Raw genomic sequence first — 27,874 nt, 5'->3', positions numbered from 1 at the left:
GTTACTTTTAATTTTAAATCGTAGATCAAGTTATTCCTGTAAAGGGTATTGCAAAAAAGGAAATATAAATTACTAATGCGTACTTTATATAGGAAACGAAAGATTTAACAAAAAAGATGATTGTAAATATTATATTTACATAACATTATAAATAAGAATATAATAAAAAAAGACTATACATATTTTAAGAAATTTGATATGATGGAGTATAATAGAAACAGATGAAGGTGGAATTAGATAACTAGATAACTGGAAACAGATTGCTCAGTCACGTATGGTGATACGGTTTTGGAGACACCTTTTTACAAAGGTTCTCCAATGTAAAGTTAATGTACAACCTGACACAACGATAATGCCAACAAGGTCAATACAAAGTCCTCCTGAAAAAAAACTGAAACCGAATCAAGGCTCGATTAATTCGATACAAAACTCCAATATCCCTACCGAACATAACCTCAATACGGACATAATGGTCATTGGCAAAATGCAAACAGAAAATCAAACACAGGAAATCTCCATTTGCGTTTCAAAACAACCACGAGAGAAAGTTACATATTTAGAAACGCCTGTTAAGTCGGAGAACGACAAGAAAGAGTACAGGTAAAAAAAAAATAGTAGTAAAAATAGATGGTACATTCTGTTGAATATTTGTTTTACTTTTCTTGAATGTTATAGAGTGATCAAATTGGAAAATGGCTTGACTGCTTTGCTAATTGCTGACCTACACTCCTTTTGTACCCAAGATGATGAGTGCACTGATAAAGGTAAAGAAAACAAATATATGTGTATTCAAAAGAAAACTATTTATGTTAGCACTTTCCTTTCACTAATTTGTTTTTATGTTATTATTTCAATTCACTAATTTATAAAAGTATAAATATTTGGAACTTATCAGAGGATGCAATAAATATTAAAAATGAAAAAGGAGATGAAGATGAAGAGACTGAAAGTGAAGAGGATGAAGAAGAAGAAAGTGCAGAAGAGAGTGATACAGAGGATAATCCATCAGACGATGACAAAGATGCTGATTCATGTGCTTGCCCCAAACCAGTAAAAGCAGAAGAAAAAATGGTATCTTTTATTACGATACACCATATGATGCTTAATCAATTTAAAAAAAATATGAATTATTAATATTCTTAGTGTGCTGCTACGCATATTTCTTACACAGGCAGCATGTGGATTAACTGTGGGTGTAGGAAGCTTCAGTGATCCACCAGAAATTCCAGGTCTGGCACATTTTTTGGAGCATATGATTTTTATGGGATCAGAGAAATATACTGAGGTACCCATTTCGAAAAAGAATCTTATATCTCCTGAAGTTTTATTTAATTTCCATGTATATTAACAGGAAAACGATTTTGATATGTTTATTAAAAAAAGAGGTGGATCAGACAATGCCTCCACTGATTGTGAATCAACAACATTCTATTTTGAAATACAAGAAAAGCATCTTTTAGCTGCCCTTGATCGTTTTGCTCAATTTTTTATTAAACCTTTAATGAGGAAGGACGCTATAACGAGAGAACGTGAATCCATAGAAAGCGGTATATTTTGAAAATGCAAAACATAATGAAATTTAATTAATTTAGTTAGTATAATAAGATTAAATAAACCATATAGAGTTTCAGATGGCCTTACCCTCTGACTATTGTAGAAAAGAACAATTATTTAGTAGCTTTGCGCAGCCAAATCATCCAGCTACAAAGTTTTGTTGGGGTAATTTAATTACATTACGAGATAATGTAACTGATGAAAAACTTTATGAGGAGTTGCATAAGTTCAGGGAGCGTCACTACAGTGCTCACAGAATGAAACTTGCCATACAAGTTAGTCTTTTATTTTACTAAATCGGAATTCGCTCTCAGAAGAAATAATATTAACTTACAAAATTGATTTACAGGCCAGACTTCCACTGGATGTGCTAGAAGACTATGTAATACAATGCTTTGCAAATGTACCAAGTAATGGCTTATCACCTGATGACTTTACTCCCTTTAAGGGCACAGATTCGTTTAATACACCAAGTTTTAGAAGAATTTATAAAATCAAACCTATAAAAGATGTTTGCCAAGTATGTCTTCATAATTTTAGAAGTGATAACTAGACTGCGGATTTTTATGCGTTTATAGAAAATTTGAACATGTAAAAATATACACAATGCATATAATATGCAAAAACATATGAAATGTCCAAAATAGTATTTGTGATTAATATTTAGTAGATAAAGCAAGCTGTTTAAATTCCTTTTTATTTAGTTACATTCATAAAAATACAAAAATGCATAAAAATTCGCAGCCTAGTAATGGCGATTACATTTTATTTTGTTCGTAGGTAGAGTTGACATGGTGCATGCCACCTCTTCACGATATGTATAAAAGCAAGCCGCATCAGTATATTTCCTGGATTATGGGATACGAAGGAAAAGGTTCTTTGATTAGTTACTTAAGGGAAAAGATGTGGTGTCTTGGGATTTTCAGCGGAAATGCAGAAAGGGGCTTCGAACACAATTCGATGTACGGGTTGTTTAGTTTGTCTTTGATGTTGACGGAGCAAGGACATAAACACCTACCGGAAGTATTAAACGCCACATTCTCATTTATTAATTTAATGCGAAAAGAAGGCCCGCAAAAACGAATTTATGATGAGATCCACCAAATTAAGGAAATGAATTTTAGGTGCATTAAAGTGATCAATGATTGTTAATATAATAATTAGAATGACTAATAGACAAGGTTTCCTTATAGATTTACAGATGAGTTTCCACCAGCAGAATATGTGGAAGATTTGTGCGAAAACATGCATTATTATCCTCCTCGTGATTATATTACTGGCAGCGAATTGTATTTTGAATATAATGCAGAAGCTATACAAACCTGTTTAAATTATTTAACACCTAATGATGTGAATATTATAATACTTGATAAAAAATTCAATGATGAAGAATTCGATAAAGTGGAACCTTGGTTCAAAACTAAATATACAAATATGGAGATTCCTCAAGAATGGATAGAGTGCTGGAAGACTATGAAGCCTCTGCCTGAATTTCATTTACCATTACCCAATATGTATATCACGGATGATTTCAGTTTAATCTCAATACCACCTGGTGTACCCAAGTACCCCACAAAAATCTATTCAGATGAGATAATAGAAGTTTGGTACCGACCTGATCCGAAGTTCGGCTTGCCTGAATGTTATATGTATTTTTGTATCATATCACCAATGGCTGTTTGTTCACTGAAAGGGTAAATATTTGGAATCTTTATGAAAGAAGCATGATCTTTTTACAGAAATAATTAAAATTTTAGCGTAGTCATAATGGATCTATTTGTTGCTATATTGAAGCAACTGTTAGTGGAAACATTGTATCCAGCCACGATTGCTGAATTAAACCATGCTATTTACACGAACGAAAAGGGTATTATGCTTAAAATGAATGGATTCAATCAGAAGTTACCAGTAAGGATACTTATAATTAGACTGTGGATTTGTATACAAATTCATATTTTTATGAATACAATTAAAAAAGTAGGACCTAGATAGAAATTTGATTTACCTATTAAATATTATAAAGAATACTACACTTTGGATATTTTATCTGTTCTTTAATATTATGTGAATTCTATGCATTTTTGTATCTTTAAATTACTGATAATTGCGTAAAATTTTACAGTCTACTTATAATAATTTTTTCCGGATAGTTACTATTTTGATTTAGTACTTTTTTATTTTTATTTGTAGCTTTTGTTAATGACTATTGCGAAATGTATAGCTGATATTCCGACATTAATAACTAAAGAGTTTTTCGAAGTGATGAAGGAAGAACAAACTAAGGAATATTATAATAACTTAGTAAAACCCAAAAGCTTGGTTCGGTAGGTAATGATTCTCACAAAACCACAAACAATAAATTTAAGATGTTCTACATTTTTTTCATAATTGTTTCAGAGATGTAAGATTATCAATTCTAATGCTCGTCTATTGGACGGCCGCGGACAAGCACGCTGCCATTCAGAATGTGGAATTTTCTGAATTTCACAATTTTGTTCAACACTTTACTGATCACATTTATATTCAATCTTTGGTACAAGGAAACATGACAAAAGAAGATGTAATAAAAAACATTCAAGAATGTGTAAAGGCACTGAAGTGTGGATCATTGTTGCCTAATACTATGCCACATGTGAGGGTGGCGCAAATACCAATTGGTTCACATTATTGCAAAGTAAGGAACTTCAATAGCATCGATATAAATTCTGTTGTAATGAATTACTATCAATCCGATGTCTCATCTATTAGATTGTTAGTTATTATCGAACTATTAATTGTAAGTACAAGTTTAAATTATATTACTTTAAATTTATTGTACAATGAGTAATAAATATTTCTATTAATTTTAACTTAGACGATTATGGAAGAGCCTGTTTTTAATCAACTTAGAACACTGGAGCAACTTGGTTACAATGTCTTCTGTCTGTTAAGGGATACCTTCGGTATCCTCGGTTATACTGTCACAGTGTACACTCAGGCAGACAAATACAGCACCGAATACGTGGATAATAGGATAGAAGCATTTTTGGCGATGTTTAATAATATTTTGAAAGAGATGTCGGAAAAGGAGTTAGACAGCGTTAAGGAAGCAGTGATAAAATTAAAACGGTGTGCGGATATACATTTGAAAGAAGAGGTTGATAGGAACTGGTCAGAAATTGAAAGTGGCGATTACATGTTTGATAGAATAGAAAAGGAATTGAGTGTGATCGAATATATCAAGATTGACGAATTGAGGGAATGGATGAAGTCTCACACATTTAATGGCAGCAATTTCAGAAAATTAAGCGTGCATGTAGTGGGAACTGCTAAATCATCTGATACAGAGAATAACAAAGGTGTTGAAACATCAGCAAATGCAGTCAATTGTAAGTGCACTGATTTTGTATTGTACTATATATTATACTATTAAATGAAAACGTTATCGATTTTTTTTGCAGCTGATTCGGCTAAAAGAGACACAAAAGTAGAGAAATATGGGAAGGTAAAGTATTCATTGAATTATGTTCCTACCACAGAAGAGACTGACAAATCTCTGGTGCACATCACTGATATTGAGAAGTACAAAAACCAGCTGTACATATATCCTGTAAATCATACCACTTTATGATACTAAATAAAACTAATAAAATTTATAGTCATATTTGAAAAAATTTTGAAATCAGAATAAATATGCAACAAATAATGACGATGCGTTGTTAATCATTCATTCCATTTCGTTTAATTAAGCTGGTACTTAAGAAACTATCAAATAATATTTTTAATAATTCTTATTACAATTTACGTTTTTATAAGATAACAGAGTATTAATTTGGGGAGTAATATAAAATTAAATTGAATAAACTGAATAACACATTGTGACGAAAAAACATGGACATAAAATGGAAGATGAACTCACAAAATTATCTTTTTCTTTTCTTTTATAGTTCTTTTAATTGTATTCAAGACATGACAACACGTTTTAATAAATCATTAAACTTCCGAAAATGTCAGCCAACCATCTCCGAGAACCTCTCATTCGAACAAGCTTTCTTTATAAAACCTCATTGAAAGTTTGTTTCCTTTATTTCGAACCGTGCAGTGTGTCCTGCAAAGCTTTCATTATTTTCCTCTTCAAATGAACAGAGAATCTCTATGAACCATTGCCGTTCTCTCTACTTTGCATGTGTGTCGTGTAATTGCATTTATACAAGAAAAAACGAAGATAAATATATATATTTTTTTTCTTCAAAAGAAACAAACTTAAGATATCTGTCATTGGAGAAACTTCTCTGCTTGTTGGAATAAAGAAAAAAAGATCATTCTTTGTTTCCCAATATATAATCATTATCTTTTTAAGTGATTTTTTCAATTCATTTTTATTCTTTAAGAAAGAAAAATATCCTTTGTTCAGTCAGCAGAGCAGTCGTGTTCCAAAAAACAGATTTACAGTAAAATGTCGATGCAATTTGAATACTCTAAATTGTTACAACATCCATTAAAGTGCATTTTGCATTTAGTATTTCGAATAATTGTTGAATATATTGATTTTTTTTTTGTTTTGTAGTATTATAGAGTTGCCACTACATTTATACAATGATTACCTCCTACTTTCCAAATATGTATCCGCTTTAAAAGTACTTTAAATGTGACTTTTTTTAGCTTTATAATAATTTTTGGTTGCCTTGTGTTTTCGCCAGCACTGATTCTTCCGTCCTTTATTTATTTTTATGATTTGCCATTAACTTTCCACACGCCTGTTTCTAAATTAATCAACAATATGAAAATCTTTAACTTGTTCCATTTCTTTTTAAATATACGAATGGTTAATTAAATATCCGCGCTTTGTTTTCTTTTCCTTCTTTTCCTTATTTTTTTTCTTTTTTTTGTTTGAAAACGTATTTGTTCTGGTTTTCCAATTAGCAAAAGCATAGAATCAGCTCTGCTTGACACTAGACATGAATGGGGTATGTGTTACAACAATAATTTACAAGATGGAATAATCCAACAAGAATACATCAATTTGACTGTGTATTATAGAGAAATACAACAACTAAATGAGTCGGCTAGGCAATACTGTCAATACCATAAACACATCTATAAATTACCAACTAATACAGCATGCTGTTTTTGCATACAGAAATCTTGCACACCATTCTGTTTCCAACTTCTATAGCAAATGCAAATAAATAATATTCACTTAATTCTTTTCTATATAGATCAGTTAAATCATTATGCTGCAATAGTTTGAACACTGTTATACCAACAAATAATAATTTGAAAAGGACTATAAATATATTACATTTAATTAGGATTTTTCTACTGTTGCAAATAATGTGGTAATCACCTAGCGACCCATATAGGTTGAAAATAACGCGACCATCGGCAAAATATCATAGCGCATGTACAATTTTACTCGTTTTCTTCGCATCTTTGTCTGGATAAACGTAAAGTATTCTTCCTGAATGTTTTCCTCATTTTGTTCGCAAAATATTGCTCTATCATGTCATGCGCTATACACTTAATCATCGACTACCTCGTCTTCTTACGCAGTAGAAAAACAAAAAGAGAGTAAAACAGAAAAAAAAATTAAACATACAATGATTATAAATTGTAACATACAATGATTACCCTCTGTGTACGCTTGGTATTTTAATCATCTTATTGTTTTTTCATTGTTCTTGTTGCTTCCTTTAGCTATGAAAAATAATAGCAGAATATACGTTATGTAATATTTAATAAGAATATATAAAGACGGGGCCCACATACATTTGCAGCTACATTGATAAGTGTTTAATTCGTTACTTCATCTTTTTTTGGCTTTTTACCTTATTAATACTTTTTTTATTTACTGTATTTGCTACCGTACTTTTAATATATCTTGTTAATAGGGTATGCAAGCGAAAAACTATGGTAAAAAGAGAAACTTAAAATTTATGTATCGAGCATTGTCATAGCAACTCAGTATCACCTTCATTCTTGCCTTTTTTGATCTTCCATCGAAGGCACTCTGTATTGTAATCTTTTTTTCATTGCGTTGCTATCGAAAATCCTGATGTTCTATTAACACGAAGCTATGAGTATAGCATACATTAGAAGAAAAGAAATCAGAAGAAAACGTTGAACGTTTTTTTTCTTTTTTTAATGCCTATCGGTTGCGTGCTTCTATCAGAAATACAGTGAAATAATAACATAAACTTATTATTCATTGATTTTTTTTTGTGGCAATCATTTAAAACAAATCATTGAAATTAAATGATCCGCTCCATTTTTATGTTATATTTTTTCCCTATGTACATATACATATATATGTGTGATTTTTCGCAAAAAGTCCTAAGGCTTTACTACAATATGATTACAAATCAAACGAAGAACGAAAGAGTAATAATAATAAAAAAAAAGAACGTACAATAAAAAAAAATGAACAGGTAGAGAAGAAGCAAAAGTTTTTCATGATTTTTTCACAATGGAAGACATGATAAACCATGTCTGTTTTGAATGTTTAGTCACTTGCTGTATCGACACAAAATCGAAATTTAATCAAATAAAAATACAGCTATAATGTTGATTGAAAATAAGGAGAGAGAACAGTCCACCGGAAATTGACGCTTTCATTTACAATAAAAGTGCTCTTCTACAGATTAAAAAAAAAACAAAAAAAGAGAAACAATATACATACAGTCGCCTAATTTACATTCTCGTTCGACTGTTTCTCATTTATTAAGCATTTATCATCATCAATATTCCAGCATCATCATCATCATATCATCATCGTTATCATTGTTTTATAGCAAGAGTTTAAAGATGTGCCTTACTTCGAAATATAATTAATTTTCTGTTTACCACAATGACACACAGTGTTCGAAGATCGAGTTTATAAATGGAATTTTTCCTTTTTTTTCCCTAAATACACAAAGAGAGGTTTATTCGTTTTATATGTTGGCTTATTGTGTTCACATTCTCGCACGGATACGTCCTCTATCGTTAAAGTTGTTTCGTGGGCCCCTATATTTTGCGTGTTTTATCATCTTTTTTCATTTACTACATATTACAACGAAAAAGCAGGCACGAGTCAGGCGCGCACCTGTTCTTTTTACGTCGATCATTTTATTCGCCGTTTTTACGCAAGTTTCCACTTCTTTCTTTTGCATTACATATTATATTTTGTTATTTTTGCGGTACTTCTGCTCTGTTGTATTGTTTTCTTTTTCAATAATATGGATTTCATATATATTTGCTTCCTTTTATTTATCCTTTATTTTTCCTCTTTTCCGTTTTTTCATTTTTTTCGTTTATATTCCGTATCGTGGTTTTGCTTGCTTTCGCTTCAATATTTCGTATATTTAAATTATTTCACTTCTTATGTTTATTGCGTTACCTCATATCAGTGCAGCAGCAACTGATTGTGTTTGTGTACCATCATGTTTTATACATATAGTTATATATATATTATGTCTTTTTTATCATTTCATTTTTTACTTTGTTTTATTACATATTTTGTAATCTCCGGTTTGCATATATCAGGATGATCGATTTCTCAGAAAGAAAATCTACCTTTACACGAAAGCGTAAAGTGGCATTTTTACTCTCAAATATTCATCCGTCGGATCTGAAACGTCTCTCTGCTTCTAGTTTAACATTATTATCCTTATTATTATTATTAATATTATCATTATCGTTATTATTATTACGTTGGTTAGTCGTTCATGAGCGATTGGCGTCGTTTTAACTTTAAATTGTTCAAGAAAGATATACGGCGATCTTTTTTTCTATCATTTTCTTCTTTTTTTTATACGTCGGTGCACATTTTATATATTATATACCGTACTCGGAAAATAATGGATGGTGTGAATGCGTGTTATTAATTGATAATCAAATGATATTCATTTCTGCTTTTTTTAATTTACACAATTCCGTTCATGACGGGATTTGACTTTTTATTTCGTTTCATTATTTTTTTTTTTTTTTTTTGTAATCTTCAGCCTATTTTTCAAATCGCGTTGAGAAAACTGTTTATTATATGCATACACTGGTATAGCTTATATTGAAGCTGACATTTAGTTTCTTCTTTTTTTTAAATATCCTTCTTATTTTTCACGTTTTATATTTTTTTGTTTTTTAGCTTTTTTCTTTGTTTGCAAGCAACTCAGAACTTTGAGAGCTTCGGAGACACAGAAGAATTAATGAGATTTTCTATTAAATCACGGATGTCAAACATGTTCAATATACTATCGTCTCTTCTAAAGCACTTTTTCATTTTTTCCTCTATGCTTTTTTTCCTTTAAATCTCTTTTTCATTCTCTGTACAATACACTTTCTTCCTATGATCTTAGTCATTCGCTTTAATTCTCACAGGCTCAATTCAACCGTCGCTCAAATTATATAAAGTTTCTCATTGTCTTAATGCATTTTTTTACGCGATAACAAATCTACAAAAATATAACATTTTTATCTTATCTCTCATTATATTATTTCAATAAATGGTTTTCTCTCTCACAATCGCTTTCTCTCTCGCTTTCGTTCGCTCTTTTACTCAATTTAAATTACCTCTGCATTTTAGACGCATATCCTTTCTTCACGCCATTTTTACCTACTCTTTCTGTTTATGTTTTCATTCCATTCCATAAATAATCGTGTTCTGTCGTGCTGTCTTGTATCTCTGTCATATGTGTATTATCATACTTTACTGATAAAAGAACCCACCTTACCCTTCAAACTCCAATGATCTTTGGTAGAACGTCTTTTCGACTATTCTACACATAAATAGTATTTTTCATCTTCTTCTTTTAACATGATGATCTCCTAATTTGAACCGGTTCTTTGCGCGACAAAAGCGCAAAGCCACCGGACTCCTCTTTTATGTACACCAACCTTACGCTGTTGTTTCTAAATTATTCGTATGTACAATTAAAGGAGGGACACATATGCTTCCGAAAATATGCTACAAAAGGCAACAATACCTAAAATGTTTATCCGGAATAAGAGGAAGAAGAAATAAAAATGAAAAAGAAGACAACACGTTTAGATTCTTCAATAGAATCATAAAAGATAGATACTTCTCTATGGTTCTTTATTCTTTTTACGTTATTAAATGAGGTACTATCGAACCTGGTAATAGAATTAGAATAATGCATAGTGTAGCATATTTCCCAAGCGATACCGGAAGACCTCCGCAAGAATAACTCTTTCAGAGAACCTCGTCTTTCTATTTTATAAAAATTCAAGCCGATTACTCTCGCAATGAGCCCTCCGTGTGCCCATGAGTACATATCATACATGGAAATTTATAATTCGTTCAAAAGTCATTCATTCGTTTCTCCACCGACACAACAACAAATAAATATATCAATTCGCTCACGTACACGCGCGTTCATTTTCTTATGTACCACGCGTGTGTACGTAAACGGACACGCGTTAACATTCCACATTTATATACATTTCTTATGTTTCTTTATATGTCATTCTCACAGTCACGCGTCTACAACATATTCCCTCTCCCTCTCCCTCTCCCTCTTTCTCTCTGACACATACCACACACGTACGCACGTGCACACACACACGCACACATACACACGAGCGCACGTTGTACGCACGCACGCAAGCACACACACAAATAAAACAATATTCTCTCGCGCTTATGTAATTCTCTCACATACAGTGACTCCACGCACCTCGCACTCTATTGCACACATATTCATACACAATCATTCACAACTTACATATAATATGTAATCTATCAGGAATTTCTAATCTAAATCATATATAAATATATATTTTACCTATATGAAAAGCATCAGTCTCCATTTGCTAATGAATGTCTCAGTATCCTGCCTCGCGTTATCTACAAAACTCAGTAAAACTATTCGTGATACACTCCAGTCCAAATTTTGTCCATTCGTCCGTCTGTGATGTCTTAGAGCATGCGATTTCTGTCTTGTGCCTACAATTATTAGAGATCAGAGTACTGAGACTGTCAATGCGAGCATTTCATATAATACCGGAAAATATATATTTTCATTGTAAAAAAAATAATCACACTTCTTAAGAATTAAATACTTATAGCAGTTGACGACTTGTTCTCGTTCTTAGTAAAATTAGCGCACGCATACACTAATCAGTCGAGTTCATCCTTATGGTGATCCGAGCGGAGTAGTAATAGTCTAAAAGCACGCTCGTGTTAGCACAAGCACGATTTCATTGTTTTTTTAAATATTTTCTTCTTTTTTCTTAAATCATGTTCGTTTTCGCTCTTATCCTACACGCTGAATGGTACGTTTGGCAGTGAGGACATCGTATCGTGTACGTCGGAAATGGGTCTACATCCTTGTGGTTTTACAATATCTTGACATCGCGTTAACGATGCTTTTTTTCTTCTACATTAGTTTAAATAGTTTGGCCCCATCAGAGCTTTAGACATTGTTGAGTGATTCTGCGCGTAACATTTGAAAAGTCTTCCTCATCATCCTCATTGTGCGAAAATTCAAGGCAATTTTGTGTATACATCTTTTTTCACACTCTCTCTCTTCCCTCTTTTTCCTTAAAGAGCAAAGGTACATGAAAAAGAACTCTAAACCCCCTTTTTTCTTTTCGTTTATAAAAACAATTTTCTGCACGATTAAAAGTAATTGTGTCATATGCAATAATTATGATGCAACTTTCAAATGTCATTGGCGCATCATTACTCGTTTACACACACTTGTTTTTTTCTCTAAGAAAATCCTTTTGATTGCAGTCTTGAGTCACATCCGGGAGTGTCTAAAAGTCGATATAAATGTGATGTATAAATACCTAATTCTCTGCGGCGACTGGAGCGACCAGCGACGCGTCGCCCTGTCCTTTTTCTATTCCTTTGCCGTTTTCTACAGCGTCCTCAAATTGGCCTGGTACTGGCAGTGCGTCTTTTATTGTGTTCATATTTGGAATCGAGTCACTGGCAATATCAACAAACATGTTCATAGATGTTCAAGATGATTATTTTATGCATATGCAAGTATAAAATGAACTCACTTATAATCAGTTATTCCATCAACGTTATTGCCTCGCCCCCTGCTGTCTTTTTTGTTTTCGCATTCTTTGTTCTTCTTAACTGGAGTTTTCTTTTTACCAGTTATCTACACAATAACTCACTTTCACAATCTTTTTTTTAATGGAACAAATAAGATGTATAATGAAGATGTCTATCTACCTTCATCTGCGTTTTTTTTCCACGACCTGCGATTTGTGTACGGTTGTTCCCTCGAGTTTGGAACGTGGGCCGGCCCATGGGGGTGAAACCACGAGGGAGACCATATTTGAGACCACCAATTGAAGTCACCTAAAACATACATCTTAAAACGTTACACTGGATAGCTCCAATTTTCTTGAAGATTAATTATGAAGTATAATTGCTGTCTTTTTTACTTGAAAAGCACAAGGTAACGCAAAAATAAAGCAATCAAAAACTTAGAATAGTGCTAATATTATGTTATATCAATTCATTTATTATAGACCAATGTTGCCACTACACAACAGAGGTCTATCATTTCCGATAGTTTTCTCTCACACATTAAAATGTTATCTTACTTTTCTCTTACTCTGTGCAAACTGTGCAGAAGGACGCTACCTACCTGTGGCGGGAGCCGCCCGCGAGGATGTCCCTGTAGAGGCTGAGGTAAGCGGCCAGGTTGTCCATAGTTTGGACCCCATTGTCCAACAACAACCCCGGCAATTTCTAACTGTCCACCACGGGAAGGTATAGGGCGACGCATTAATCCACGTTGAGGCATAGTTCCGTTACCTCTCCCGCGCATTAAGCCGTCGTTAATTGTACATCCGGCGGCCAGAATATTCTGTGGTACTGACATGCGAATACCTATTTAAAAAAAATGATTGGGTAAAAGGAAAAATATTAAATTAATACGTAGTAAATAAAAGAATTATGTAACAGCTTTGAGATTCGCAGACAAAGTCGAGACATATTAAATCCACGAAGCAATACAGCTGTATATTTTTTTCCTTCCATTCTGAAAACATACCATTAAATATGTACACAGTATGCTAAGATTATTGGAAGGGAAAAAACGACAAACTGAGGATTCGAACTTAAGACACTTGCTTATAAGACAAATGTTTTATCACTGAGCCACGATAGCCTCTAAGGTTTAAGAAATTGAAAGCATTTGTTGAAAGATATACCTGGGCCAACTGGAGGTGCCCGAGCGAAAATAACATTGGTACCCTCTAAAATAGCTTTTTTCATCCGTTCGACTTTCACGATACGATCTATGTGACCACCACAGAGTTCTAGTAAGTTTTTCGCAATCCTAGCACGAGCCAATGTATGGTGGAATAGTTTTCCATCAAAATATAACCAAGGGCAGCACATTAACCATGGAATCGGTGCACCACAGGCATCGTTAGCTAAGAGAGCAGTTTCAACACCAGCCATGAATAAAGTAGCTAATTGGACTCCGCGTGACGTTACTAAAGGAAGCTATATAAAGAAGTTCAAGATAATATATAATTTTTATCATTAACTTAGTAAAAAATTATTCAAGTTACCTGAAGATCTTGTAAATACTGAGCGTTCATAAGCTCTGGCGAAAATGCTTGTGCAATAAAGGCGTCTAATTCCCAACGACGTAGAACCTTTATTTTATCCGAAAACGACATAATATATCTGTAATAAAATTAAATGTATCATAGAATAGTAGATTAATAAAAAAAAAATTTCACAGGAAAAAGAATCATAAGTTACCTTAATACACAAGCCATGACTAAAAGGTGTTGCGGTACATAGGAAGTGTTTAACATAAGTGGTGTATCTGATTTCATACAAGTCAGGAATCCTCGTAAACGACGACGTTTGTCATCTATGCCCGTGCTGCAAATGAAAATTCCGAGTAGACTTCCCTTCTCATCCTCCAATAAAAATAACACGTTTACAGTCCAAGCCGAAAACGTACTTCCTTCCCGTACATCCCAGAAAACGATATGCATATACTTTGCATTAGCTGCTTAAAGAAACAGCACACATAAAAATGTAAGCTATAACAATTCTTGTTTTCCCAATAACTTCTGTTAAATTAATTATGGTATTCAATTAAATTATTCCTTGTATATAAAACATTTATAATTTAATTATTTATATAATTAATATTAATTAATTATAAAAATTTAAACACAAAATGTCCCTATATCAAGAGTCACATCTTTTTTAATGTTAGACGCTCCTGAACTACGATCGGATCAACCGACGGTAGGTCGAGAGTATTCTGACCCATATATGAGATACCAGACTGTGAACATGATAATTATGGCACAAAATAATTACATACCCAAACCATAAACGTTGAATCGTAGGAACGCCCCAACCAATTTGTTCTGCCTTTACAGGTTCTGGAGTCAGATATGGATTCGATTTGGACCATACCCACTCCTTTATTACAACATCTGGGACTTCAATTTTTTCACTATCTATTAATTCAAAATAATTTAGTACACACTCAATCCATTCCAAAGTATTTCCAAAAAGAATTAATTTACCTACCTCCCTTCTCTTTACTCTTAGCAGCTAAATACATTCGGTGATGAAGATTGAATAGTATCGCGTATACCATTTGCCTGACGGGTCTGTAAATAAGGTGGATCGATGGAAATTCGCGATGATTTTCGTCTTCGAGAAGAACGGGCAATTTGATCTCTCCGGCAATGAGAATTTGATAAATATGAGGAGACATTAAGCCTTTTTGATGTCGTTCAGATGCAGTACGCATCACTTCTGGTACCGTGCTGGGAATAGTCATCGTTTTCTCCGCTTGTTTCGACGAATCAGCTGTCGCGTGAGATGGAGACGTAGCGGAAGAACTACTGCTCGAACTGGACGAACTAATTAGAAGATTGTGTGTACCATTTATAGCGTGTCCATTGTTTTGTTCTTCCTCTGTCCTAATATTATCGTCTCCATGGCCCTGGATACCCGGTGGATCTATCACAATTTGTGGCGCGGACTTTGCATTTGCAGTAGCTTGCTTATATGCGTTTAAACTCTCGCGTTCGCTTTCTACAGTTTCGGACGCGAATCTTGAAGTTTCTAAATTCGAGTCGGCTTCCGATGTTGACGGCGTTTCGGATAAATTTGACTGTTGCACGCTTTGCTTCGGGTCCAACTTGTGTACTGAAGTAATTAATTTATTAAGATTAAAATATAGTAGTAAAAATACACTGCCAGGCATAAATATTAGGACACCAACTGATATTTAGTACAAATTGCGTGCCTTTTACTGCTTTCTTTTTCTATATAGTATATTATAAATCTATTATTTCATTTGTTTAAAATTATGTGTTTCATTGTGTAAAATACTAAATAAAATAAAATTTATTAGATAGATCTTTCGATAGTTACAATGAATAGGCGTCCTAAATAACTATGGCCAACAGTGTTACATTGAGTTGTAAATTGAAGTAAGAATATACCTCTATTTGGTTTTACTGGTTTATAATGCAAAAATCCGTCTTTAGTTCCATTTATATAGTACTGAACTGATTGCCTCAATTTCGAACACCTCGGATCTGACAAAGATCCAAAAACCTTCTGCGAAACTACGTCTAATTCGACAGATGGTAAATCCCGAACAAAATTAGCAATCGTTTTAATCGTGTGTTCGACGTTTACTTTGTTTAGGCTGGTATTGACATTCAGTTTCTTATAAAAATCGGTTAAGTCTTGCTCAGTTAAAATATAATTTCCAAGTAACGCGGCTAACAAGCATAATCTATCGGAAGGGATGTTCAAAGCTTTTAAAAGTTCCGGAAGAATGTACTCCTTGGTGTCGAGAGAGCCTTTGTACGTAAGTTTTAACTGTTCAGACGAGAAATATCGTGGAGGATCGAACGCAGCATATTCCGCATCGTCAGCAATTAAGCCGTTAAAACTGTTCTCTCGACAATATGCAATTACTTCTTGATGATGATCGTCCATGCTACATAGTACTGTAACATTTAAATGCCGCAAGGCCATACGTAGACTAGTCCTTAAACAAACTGGTGGGGTCCACCAAATTTTCGGTGGTGGAGTTCCCTTGGTTGAAATATGTTTTAACACCTGAAAAGATATAGTCTTAAATTATATGAATTTTGACAAAATGTTTTAAATGTTTCAATAAACTATCACTTACATTATTTACTTTAATTCGTACTTGTAATTGATTTAGAACCCAGTCAGCACGTCTAGGAGATTCGAAACATCCATTAAAGAATACAGCTAATTCTAAACCTGACATTTCTGTTGCTTGTATAAGAACAGCTAAAAATTGCAACATTCTATTCCACTGTCCTCCACAAGCCCAATCTGTATGAGAAATTATTTCACTGAGTACTTTACTTAATGCAATAACAATTGTACAGAAAGGATTTATATATACCTGAAAAGTATCCTCCATATAATCTATCTAAACAGCACTCTCCATCAAGGACTAGTCTTAATTTTCCAGAATGTAACTGTTGTGCTTTACCAACGCGATTATGTTGTCTTTGCGTAATGGTACGTGCTATTTTTAACAGATCCACGGGTACAGATCCACCTTGTACATAATTGCTATCCAAAAAGACTTGCAAATCTTGAATGCCCATTTTGTTCAAGATTCTCTTAGTGACTTACAGTTATTAATTAAGCTTGGTTGATTAATCACGTAATGTTATGTTTTTCTTTGTTTTCTTCTTTAATTTGTTAGACAAGTAAATAATTTTTTTATCTTTCGATTTTGGATATTTTTAAGATACGAAGAAATCTAATTTGAGTTTCAATAATTTCAACCTGGAAAATAAATATCATTCATTACTTGCACCTACTAAGTACCGCTTTCTATGATATTCTTAGGCTTAAAAAACAAATTGTTCGAAAGCTACCAGGAATACAGTTTCTAAAATTTATTTTATTTATAATATCAGACTGCACACATGCTGGAACAGGGACATTTCCTTTTAAAAAAATGCAAATTCAAAAAACAAGTCAAACAATGATTAACGATTGTATTGGCTGGTGAAATTGCCACAGAGAAATCTTCGAATTCATACATTAAATTTTATTCCGATTCGAGAAAAGGAATATCAAGATCGTGGCCCTTAATCAAGGAAAACACTCGAGAAGTAAAAATTTGTCATATTCAGGAATACAAGTATGCCGACGCCATTTATTTTGTTTATATGTGACCATCCGTCTCGTCCAGTTTTCTTTCCCCGGTTAAGTCGATCGATTTGGTCCAAGACGATCGTTGCGACACTAACAAACGATAGCCAGCTATGATTTTCACCATCATTTCTCGCTTAATTGAACGTGCTCGAGAAAGAGGGGCTTTATAGACCGGCATGGCGAGAGTCTTCGTTCGTTGTGCAAAACTTACGCAAGGAATTCGCGCGGTTTCGTGACCAGTTTTCCTATACGAACGATACCATGCGAATTCTTGTTGATATCATTTAAACGATCGTGATCTGAAACGTGACAATACTTACGTTAAATTAGCGATAATCATCGTGGCCCCAAAGAAACACAAAACACACGGGCTTTGAGAGTAGGTGACGTCGGATTCGAAAACGGAAATGAGCGCTCGGCCGCGCTCGGATATCTACGTTGTTTGTCCTGGTTCCATGGGAATCGACTCCATCATTGGCTTGCCGACCGGAAATGAATAACTTAACATTGTTTTGAAAATACGAACTCATCAGGGAAACAGAAATTATCTTGAGCAAGGCTGCAATATTAGCATATAACTCATTGTACTTTACAATACAATAAGAAGCTAACGAAAATCAGTAAGATTTTCTCCCCCTCTTTTAATTGTAAAAATCATTGTATAAATATAGGGTGGACCATAAGTCACTTTAAACCATTTAAAAGTTGTATAACTTTATTTTTACTGCATATTTTTAAATTTTTGTTCCAGATTTTTAGTTTGTTTTTTTAAAGTTACAATGGAAAAATTCACAACGCAGCAATGAGTAAGTCCTCAGAAAAAAAGTAAAATTACTCTTTACAACATAACGTCACATCAAACTGTGATTTTTGTGGATACGATTCACGTTGATAAATATATAATCTAACCTTTGGATTTTCAGTATCCCAAAATATGGTATTCTGTTTATTAAAACTGATTTTGAAAATAAAATTCAATTATATTTACTCGTTGCTCCGTTGTGAATTCTTAAATTTTATAAATTTTCAAAAAACAATTTTTACAAATCTGAAACAAAAATTTAAAAATATATAATAAAAAAATATTATACAACTTTTGTATGGGAAAGTTAATTATGGAAGTATTTAATTATTATATAATAAATGGCGCTTTCCAACGAGATTTTGTTTCACACATTTAAAAATTGTAAAACTTTTGACAATTAGTTTTGTCTGTAAATTATTTTGTTTAAATAGCTAGATAATATCCTTAAAGCAATTACCAGTATACCTTTTTCAACGTGTTGAAAATGCGGTTTCTGATCCATTTCTTTTTATGAACTTAATCAAACTTTTTAAAAAAGCAAAAACAAACTTAACAATTGTAAAAGAAACTCGAAAAATTGATAATTGAACAAAATTTTCGATATCTTAGGTAGATAGATTATAATTAAAAGATTATAATTATCTTTGATTGATGGAAAATCGTAAATTGTATAAAAGGAACAAAATCGATCGGTAGTGGTCTTCGTATAAAGGAACGGGGACATGAACAATATCATAATAATCTTTTTTTAAATATCCTTTATACAAATACATTCATTCGCATCACAAACATACTATATATATATATTTATTGGGTTCAGTCAGTAATTCTTTTCGCTTTACTTATATAAAAAGGTGGAAGATCAAACGAAATAAATTATGAAAATTGTTTTTTTACCAAAAATGGAACTTATGAGATTACACATTATTATAACGACAAACTTAATGAGCGATAAATCTCCTTTTTTCACCTTTAAATAATTATCATATCCTTTGATACGCTGTTGCAATGGTATTGGATTACAAAAAACAGTATGAAATGCTGCAAAGTGTCATCAAAGGATATAGCTATCATACTTTTTTCTCCTCTGTACAATAGTTCATCTTTACTCGCAACAACACAGTTGCATCTGCAATGATAATTCACTATACATTGTATAGCCATACAACTAGAAAATTATAATCTAATGTGATACAATTTTCGATTATAATTCGTCATGTTTCTCTTCGTCTTGTTCATCCTCATCGGCATCTATATCTACGATTTTCTCCGACTCCTGCTTCTCTGTCGATCCAGATTCTTCTTCCTGCAGCTCTTCTTCTTCAGGAACTTCGTCTAAAGAAATACCCAAGGTCTTCCTCATCAGTTGCTCTACGCTATCGGCAAAACTGGCAGTTTCTCTAAGCATGTACCCTGATCGAAGGGTAGCCGTTTTGAACATCATTAATGCGATATCTTTCGCTGTCTGATCAGTGCTATCAATTTCAACTCTATGCAGAAGTTCCCTAATAAGTGGATGCCTCGGATTAATTTCCAAAGTCTTCTTCTGGTTTAAGTAGTATGTCTTCTGGGGATCGTCAGTCTTCTGATGAGCATTTGAAATGGCCAATCTCTCCATGTTACCTGTCCATCCAAACATACTAGCAACTAATGCACACGGGGAGTCCGTGAGACGTTCAGACACCTGAGCCTTGCTGATATGATCCTTCAGAACATCATTTAACCATTTGACCAGAGGTTCAAATGTGGTTTTCAACTGTTCCATCCTTTCCTTGGCCTTCTTCCCCTCATCAAGCGAGAAACCTTCTTTAGCTACATTCTGGAACTTCTTACCGTCGAATTCAGGGAGAGCAGAAATAGCATACTCATCGACTGCTTCGGTAAGGTATAGAACCTCATAACCTTTCTTATCCAATCTCTCCACAAATGGAGATTTTTTCACTTCCTCTTCGGAAGAGCCAGCGATGTAGTAAATATACTGTTGACTGGACTTCATTCGGGACACGTACTCCGACAATGACGTCACACCTTTCTGTGTAGAGGATTGGAATAGAAGAAGTTTGGATAATCTGGCCCTATTCTGAGCATCTTCGATCACGCCTAGTTTGATGTTAGTACTGTACTCTTTCCAGAATTTTTCATAATCTCCCTTAGGAATCTTTTTTATCATATCCAGCACTTTTCGAATCAGCTTCTTCTTGATTACTTTAATGAGTTTGTGTTGCTGCAAGTTTTCACGTGAGACGTTCAATGGCAAGTCATCACTATCGACGATACCACGAATGAAGGACAAATAGTTAGGCATCATGTCTGTAAATTTATCTGTGATGAAAACTCTCCTGACATACAACTTAATATTGTCCGCTTTAGTGCCGTAACGATTAAAGCTGTCACTTGGCTGAACTTTAGGAATGAAAAGAAGCGACTTAAAGGTGACTTCACCCTCTGCTACAAAATGGATCTTTGCTAGAGGGTCCTGAGTATCCTTTGTTAGTGCCTTATAGAAGTCATTATAGTCTTTGTCTTCAACTTCAGATGGTTTCAAAGACCATATGGGTTTGGAATCATTTAAGAGTTCCCAGTCCCAAATAGTCTTATCAACCTTTTTTGATTTTTTCTCTTCCTCTGCATCTTCAACTTTTGCATCCTCCTCCTCATCTACTTTGTCTTCAACAGACTCTTCTTTCTTGCTTTCATCTTCTTTAGAAGGGGTGTTTTCTTCCACATCATCTTCATCTACTTGGACAACTTTACTACTCCAAAGGTAAATGGGGAAATTGATGAATTGCGAGTATCTCTTTACAAGATTTTTAATGGTATCCTCTTCTAAGAAATCTAATGCTTCATCTTTCAAATGCAAGCTGTAATTACAAAGCAGTCGAAATTAATTTCACGAATTTCGTAAAAACAAAATGTAAGAAATATCATTTTATTCACCTAACTGTAGTTCCTCTCTTCAATGTGTCTCCCCTAGGGTCGTCTACAATACTGTAGCTGCTGCTATCAGATTGCCAGATATGTTGTTTGTCATCATTATGCTTGGAGGTAACTACTACTGTATGAGAGACAAGAAAAGCAGAATAGAAACCAACTCCAAATTGACCAATCATATCGTTCAAATCCTGAGCATTCGAAGTATCCTGCATTTTTCCTAAGAATTCAGCAGTTCCTGACTTTGCGATAGTTCCAAGATTGTTGATTAATTCATTCTTGGTCATACCAATACCAGAGTCAGTTATGCTCAATATCTTGTTCTCTTTATCAGACTTTATCCTAATTGCTAGCTCTGGATTGGTATCCAAGACATTTTTATCAGTGAGCGAGAGTAGTCTGATTTTGTCTAATGCATCAGATGCATTAGATATCAACTCCCTCAAGAAAATATCTTTGTTACGATACAAAGAGTTTATAATGAGTCTCATCATACGATTGACCTCAGTTTGGAAGGTAAATTTCTCAGCTTTTTCCCTAAGTTCTTTTATCTGGGCAACATTTAATCCATCTAGTTTGATTGCTTCCTCCTCTCTTTGAACTACCTCATTATCTGCAAAATGTATTTTCTTATTAAACCAAATTACATCCATCATAGAATATTATAGAACTTGCAGAAAGTTATTTTTAACCCCAAAAGTAAGGAAAAAAGACATATGTCTCATAGTCAAAGTTATCAGATAAAGATTCCATATGTATACTACAATGCAAAAATATTTGGACACTTAATGGGATCTAATCAAAACACTGATCTTCTGGCACTTTATAAAATCATTGTAAGATCTTAATTAAACAGATATACTTAAAGTCACTTAACTTGGGTGTTTTCATAGAAGTAATTTTCATCCACCTTCAGTTTTTTATTTATATTAATTAATATCAAACTATTGTCCTTATCAGTCTGTATCTACTAACTGTATATGGCTGCCTTAGATAAGATTAGATGTAAAAATGAAATCAAAGAGCCTTTTTTGAAGAATATTTGAAATAATTTGGAAGCGTCCAAATACTTATGCGTAATAGTGTGCATCTGTTTTATATCATAGTTATCATGAATGATTAATCCGTCGATGTAGATGACGACAGAAGAAAAACCAGAATGGAAGAAGTATTTCACCTGTACGAGATCCTTCGCGGCTAGCACCCAAATCATTTTCCACTGTTCCCACATCCTCCTCAACCAAACTCTCTGCCTTAACGAATCCTAGATAACAAAAATGTATGTTGATGCTCTTGCTCGATTAACGGGAGCATTCTAATATGGTTTTTTTTCTTCTAATTACACGGTTTTTATTAAACTTACCTGCTGCAAAAAACAGGACCGATAATAATAATAACGCCTTTTTCATTGTTGCCGTGAAAGATTCACGAATAATGGTAGGAAGAAAAAGTATATATCTTTAGATTCAATTCAAACACCTTGATCCGCTGTTTTATGCCGACTGTCATATAATCTGACCCGCGACGCTTTGATATACTAAAAGGTGACTGTAGTAATCCACCAATAGAATGAACCCACGCAATACACGTCGACCAATGAGATACAAGCCGGCTGGAACTTGGTCCAAATGTCTTCTTCGGATTGGTGGAGAGACACAACACATGGCATTTACTATTCTAGAATATTCCCTTGATATTTCCGTTTTTTAATAATATATTTACTAAATAGTTTGTTTTAAAACTACGTTCCTTAATATACAAAATAATTTGGTATGAAAACATCGTATTTAAAGAAATTTATAATTAATAAAATTTTAAAAAATTCAACAATATGATAGTTACCGATAGGTGATAAGCGTAATTTCAGCCAATCGATAACTTATCATCTGTTTCTATGTCGGTAAAATCAATTCAAATTCTTGATCTTGAGTAAGTGCGCATTGGAATTTTATATTTTACTTTATTTATACATAAATATGTATTAGCAATGCGATAATACAACAACGCAATAGAATTTAAAGTAATTATTAATCACTTCTAATTAAATATATTCTGTGTACAGTAAAAATTATTAATATATGTGCAATTAAAACGGATGGTTATTTTTCAAGGTCAAAGCAATACATACTATCATTATCTTTCTATATATCACAGTGTGATGTCACATCGTCGAGATAATTTCAGACGCAAAATTACTTTCATCATATAATACTGCTTGTCAACGAATAGTAACTAGATACATATTGTTCAACAGAATAGGTCTCCTGGAACAAAGACCGGATATGATCATTACTGTAACATAATTACGCAATAAAACAACTTTGAATCATTTGAACTTTAATACCAATTAAAATAACTTTACTTTTTAATAAACAAGTAGAAAATTATATTCTTACTCTCGAGAATCCAAATGCCATTTTGAAAGGTGGTGCTACACTTAACAATTAGACATAGAATTTATTGAGGATTTTAGTTGGTAATCATGGGAGAATTATCGACAGGAAATCGGTACCGGTGACTGATCACGCGTGAATTTTTTTCCGATACACATGTTGTGACTAGTCGGTCGTTATGGATACGTTTTCTACAGACTATCGTATGGTTTATGTATGTCGAACACACCTTGTTTTCATACGTGAATGTGTTTTATCTGTTCACGTGTGTAATCCAGTGTGTAGAGTCCTATAGAATGCGCGGATCCGCTTCCAGGGAATCCCTTGTCACTCGCCTTCCGGTTCTCCTCAAAGGAGCTACGAATTCTTTTCACTCTTTTTATCATCACCAGTGGATTAGAATTATTCTAAAAAACAGTATATGCAGCTCCAAGATACCAAAGTAAGTTAAATCAAGATTAAATTTGATAAATAAATAAATTAGTATAGAAAGAAAAATTTCGAATTATTGTAATTAAGGCAGTCATTCTAAATTACCCACATAAATAAAGTATTTTAAAGATCTTTAGCTCAGCACTAGTGCTTATGTTTGAACAGAAACAAATCAAGATCTCGATCTAAAGGTCAATATCGATATTCAGATTTTAGATTAGTACAAACACTATATACATATTTTAGTACAACTTGTTCCAAGGATGATTCTTTTTTGTGCATATCTGTTTTTAAACAATGACTCACTAATTATTTCACTGACTCCCGTAAAAATATACTAAAGTTTCACTGTAATTTACATCGTTCTGTCTTCGCTAATTTTATTACCAGTTGTGGCAATTTCCGCTCTGCTTTCATGCTTACAAATAATTGATGGAATAATTTGGCGCATAAAACAAGAATCGTTCAACGATCGATCGTCTAATCGTACGTGCGATTATATATCGATCCAATATTCTCATTTCAGTTTTTCAATGGGTCAATTTCGACGAGTTAGTGTTCCTTTCTAGCTATTTAGTTAACCAAGTTAGAGCGGGACCTTCACTGCACCTTTGGAGGAATTAAATTGCGTCTAATTAACGAAACGATCGAAGTATGCACAGTGGGGACGCATTGCGTTGCCACTTCATATAGAGCAAGGAAAAAAACAGCGTAACGTTAAGAAATTGAAAGCAATTTCCACTTCTCTTCCAATTTTCCCACCTCTTACTTATTTCTGCATTTATCTAATTAAGATAAGAAATTGCAAGGATTAATATACAAACGTATATCTGGATTTTGTGGATGGAACAATAGCAGGTCCCTGGAATAATAGAGGATGTATATGTATAGTTGAAAGTTATAGATTACTTTATAAGAATAATCAGAAAATCGAGATGTTGAGTACAGATTTTCTGTCTCTTTTCCAAACACCTGAGTCATAGTCATGAGTCACTGTGCGGATTTCTCTTTCAGAAATGTTCTTGAACAGACCACAGAGCGCAACAACCAGGCAAGAAACTGAGATGATCAATAAGGCCCAACGGGCCCTGTATAACACCACGGACTCCATAGAGAAACTTCGTTTGCTCTGTCTGGCCAGAGGTGCCAATGGCATCCTAGGGTTGGGCAGGTAAGTTAACAATTCCTTTTTTATTTATTATATATATATATATAAATTATGTAATCCAAAATTCCAAATCTTTTACATATATTATCCTATGACACTTAACGAGAGCTTACTATAAAATTCCATAGACATATAATTCATTATACAGGATGGTAATTCGTGGTATAAATGAGGTCAGTGAGGTCCCACAGCTCAAAATAAAACGAAGATCGAAAATAATAAAATTGTATTAGAGGTTTCGATTTTGAGACAGAGATCGAGTTTGAAAATTTGTGAAGTATATGTACGTAAATTGATTGATTCTCGACTGGATAGTAACCGATAATTGGCAGAAGGTTATTTTACATATGAGAATGAGTTGAAAATGAAGAACAAAATTTTGTCGTCTAAGGCCTCGTTTTGGAGAAAACAAAATTTCAATACGTCAATTAAGAATTAACTGGACACACATATTAGGCAAATCCATAAATTCGATTTTCTCGAAAATAGGACTTCAAATGAAAAAATGTTATTCTATATTTTTGATTTATTGTCACATTATATATTTGGAATAAGCTGCTATTGATTATCGCAAATTTTCAAAATCGATTTTCTCAAGAATGAACCTTCTACACATTTAATTTTCTACAATTTTGTTAATTTTCATTTTCGTCTCATTTTGAGATTTAGAATCTCTCTTATCTCATTTGTAGCATAAATTAATTTATTATAAACTTCCAGAGAAACATAATAATTTATTATACTATACCACAAGTTAATTTATATAGAGCTTTTCGTCGTATGGACGATGACGGAAACAAGAAGTTGAACCTAGATGAATTCACCAGAGGCCTTCAAGAAAGTGGTCTGGAACTTCCAGAGGAGGATATCCAAAACATGTTCACGAAATTCGACACAGACAACGATGGGAACATCAGCGTCGACGAATTCATCGCTGGCATAAGAGTAAGTGTATTTTCCGAATTAGGTAATTCAATAAATTGCTGGATTTTGAATAAAAAAATTTTTGTGTAGCCGCCGATGTCTCAAAATCGCAGAAACGTGGTGGATCAAGCCTTTAAAAAACTGGATAAAACCGGCGACGGAGTGATTACGATCGAAGATTTGAAAGGAGTTTACAATGTCAAGTGCCATCCCCGTTATATCAGCGGTGAAGAAAGTGAGGACAGTATTCTGAATAAGTTTCTGGCCAACTTTGAACAAAATAATACCAGAGATGGCACTGTGAGTATCTTCTTTTCTCTATTGGAAATTTTTATTATAAATAATAGTTGAATGTAATAAAATATAGTAAATTAAATAATAAGTAGTAATAATAATAATCACTAAAATAATAATTGAATATAATAAAGTAGAGTAACCAAATAATGATTAGTAATAATAATTACTAAAATAATAGTTGAATATAATAAAGTAGAGAGATTGCTTTATCGTAACGGTGTAATTATCGCGGTTAAAACTGACTTTGGGCGAACTGCAGCATTCATAATTTTCGTTACAGGTCACTGAAGAAGAATTTATGAACTATTACAGCGCCATCAGTGCAAGCATCGATCATGACGCCTATTTCGATTTAATGATGCGAAATGCATATAAACTCTGAATCTTTACACAGTCCTGCAACGAGGTGTTCCTTCAGTTCTATTTATATTGGTTTTAAATTTACGACTGTCGTGCTTAATGTCGACCTTTAAAGTATTCGCGCAACTAGTAGTGGCTAATGAAAAATTCATGCGCAAACCCCTAGACAATTTGCGGAATACAGCAAACTGACTTATGTAATAATTCATGGTTACTAGCTTCGCCTACCGGCCGATTTTCACCCAATGCAATTAATTGATGACTAAGGTGTTCTGTGAAGAAGCTAGCAAAATAATCCGTTGATCCTCATATCTATAACACTACAGTGTTTCTCAATCTGACCTAAAAATGTTTTTCGTGATTCTTAAATATTGTATATAAATTTAATCAATGTTAATTAATGTTCGTAATAAACAGAGAAGGTATTTATACGTTTAAACATTTACACATACGTGACTATTTTTCTGACTAGAATGTTTGGTCCAGTTTGAGAACCACTGCACCAAGTTGGCTATTTATATATTTGTATACACGACCATCTGTGAAATGTGTGCATAGCTTGTAAGAACAGAAGCTTGGTTACTGGGTCCAATGCAGCGAAGCAAGCACATATACTCATACTGTAAAATAGGATGCCATTTCATGCATTCTTTGAGTAATACAATTTCACCTATTCAAGCCTTAGAAAGCAATTTCAAGTATTATAATTCTTAATCGGTAATCTTTTTCAATTTCACTCCTCCAATTACATATATTTTAAAGTATAAGAGAGTGTAACGAAAATTGGATACTTAATATTTAGTTGGGAATCCTTATACAAATACCTCAGCCATGCGTCACGATTTTCTTCGATTTCTCAAACG

General features: G+C 33.4%; 4 protein-coding genes across 11 annotated transcripts; 2 read left to right on the top strand and 2 right to left on the bottom strand.

The window, feature by feature from the left end:
- Nucleotides 1-198: 198 nt before the first annotated feature.
- LOC117236562 (nardilysin-like) lies at nt 199-5,243 on the top strand. 3 transcript variants are annotated; one of them, XM_033499633.1, is made up of 14 exons: nt 199-600; nt 676-764; nt 896-1,071; nt 1,172-1,285; nt 1,352-1,547; nt 1,624-1,829; nt 1,904-2,074; nt 2,335-2,678; nt 2,748-3,248; nt 3,312-3,462; nt 3,745-3,878; nt 3,952-4,330; nt 4,409-4,922; nt 4,995-5,243. In XM_033499633.1, the coding sequence occupies exons 1-14, from the start codon at nt 275-277 to the stop codon at nt 5,162-5,164; spliced, it is 3,471 nt and encodes a 1,156-aa protein (XP_033355524.1). In that variant the 5' UTR covers nt 199-274; the 3' UTR covers nt 5,165-5,243. The 3 variants fall into 3 exon arrangements, with proteins under 3 accessions (XP_033355524.1, XP_033355525.1, XP_033355526.1); XM_033499634.1 differs by lacking the exon at nt 199-600 and having other exon boundaries at nt 873-1,071; XM_033499635.1 differs by lacking the exon at nt 199-600 and having other exon boundaries at nt 873-1,071; nt 1,144-1,285.
- Nucleotides 5,244-5,752: 509 nt separating this feature from the next.
- LOC117236563 (constitutive coactivator of PPAR-gamma-like protein 1 homolog) lies at nt 5,753-18,145 on the bottom strand. 2 transcript variants are annotated; one of them, XM_033499638.1, is made up of 13 exons: nt 18,022-18,145; nt 16,935-17,326; nt 16,689-16,861; nt 15,988-16,615; nt 15,062-15,688; nt 14,850-14,988; nt 14,270-14,395; nt 14,074-14,191; nt 13,708-14,005; nt 13,140-13,384; nt 12,719-12,847; nt 12,541-12,644; nt 12,322-12,463 (listed from the first exon to the last, which is right to left on the bottom strand). In XM_033499638.1, the coding sequence occupies exons 2-13, from the start codon at nt 17,140-17,142 to the stop codon at nt 12,322-12,324; spliced, it is 2,937 nt and encodes a 978-aa protein (XP_033355529.1). In that variant the 5' UTR covers nt 17,143-17,326; nt 18,022-18,145. The 2 variants fall into 2 exon arrangements, with proteins under 2 accessions (XP_033355527.1, XP_033355529.1); XM_033499636.1 differs by lacking the exon at nt 18,022-18,145 and having other exon boundaries at nt 5,753-12,463; nt 16,935-17,142.
- Nucleotides 18,146-19,382: 1,237 nt separating this feature from the next.
- On the bottom strand, nt 19,383-22,969 carry LOC117236428 (endoplasmin). Its single transcript, XM_033499362.1, has 4 exons — nt 22,801-22,969; nt 22,615-22,701; nt 21,444-22,050; nt 19,383-21,367 (listed from the first exon to the last, which is right to left on the bottom strand). Exons 1-4 carry the CDS (start codon nt 22,844-22,846, stop codon nt 19,711-19,713), a joined length of 2,397 nt encoding a protein of 798 aa, XP_033355253.1. The 5' UTR covers nt 22,847-22,969; the 3' UTR covers nt 19,383-19,710.
- Nucleotides 22,970-23,450: 481 nt separating this feature from the next.
- On the top strand, nt 23,451-27,703 carry LOC117236429 (calcyphosin-like protein). 5 transcript variants are annotated; one of them, XM_033499368.1, is made up of 6 exons: nt 23,455-23,548; nt 24,147-24,272; nt 25,277-25,433; nt 26,198-26,375; nt 26,445-26,654; nt 26,932-27,703. In XM_033499368.1, the coding sequence occupies exons 3-6, from the start codon at nt 25,279-25,281 to the stop codon at nt 27,031-27,033; spliced, it is 645 nt and encodes a 214-aa protein (XP_033355259.1). In that variant the 5' UTR covers nt 23,455-23,548; nt 24,147-24,272; nt 25,277-25,278; the 3' UTR covers nt 27,034-27,703. The 5 variants fall into 5 exon arrangements, with proteins under 5 accessions (XP_033355254.1, XP_033355259.1, XP_033355258.1 ...); XM_033499367.1 differs by lacking the exon at nt 23,455-23,548 and adding an exon at nt 23,864-24,044; XM_033499363.1 differs by lacking the exon at nt 24,147-24,272 and having other exon boundaries at nt 23,451-23,548.
- Nucleotides 27,704-27,874: the final 171 nt, after the last annotated feature.

Source organism: Bombus vosnesenskii, unplaced genomic scaffold, assembly GCF_011952255.1.
Source record: "Bombus vosnesenskii isolate JDL3184/JDL3185 unplaced genomic scaffold, Bvos_JDL3184-5_v1.1 scf7180000013349, whole genome shotgun sequence".
Classification (NCBI taxonomy): domain Eukaryota; kingdom Metazoa; phylum Arthropoda; class Insecta; order Hymenoptera; family Apidae; genus Bombus; species Bombus vosnesenskii.
This window is presented reverse-complemented; position numbering and strand designations above follow the sequence as displayed.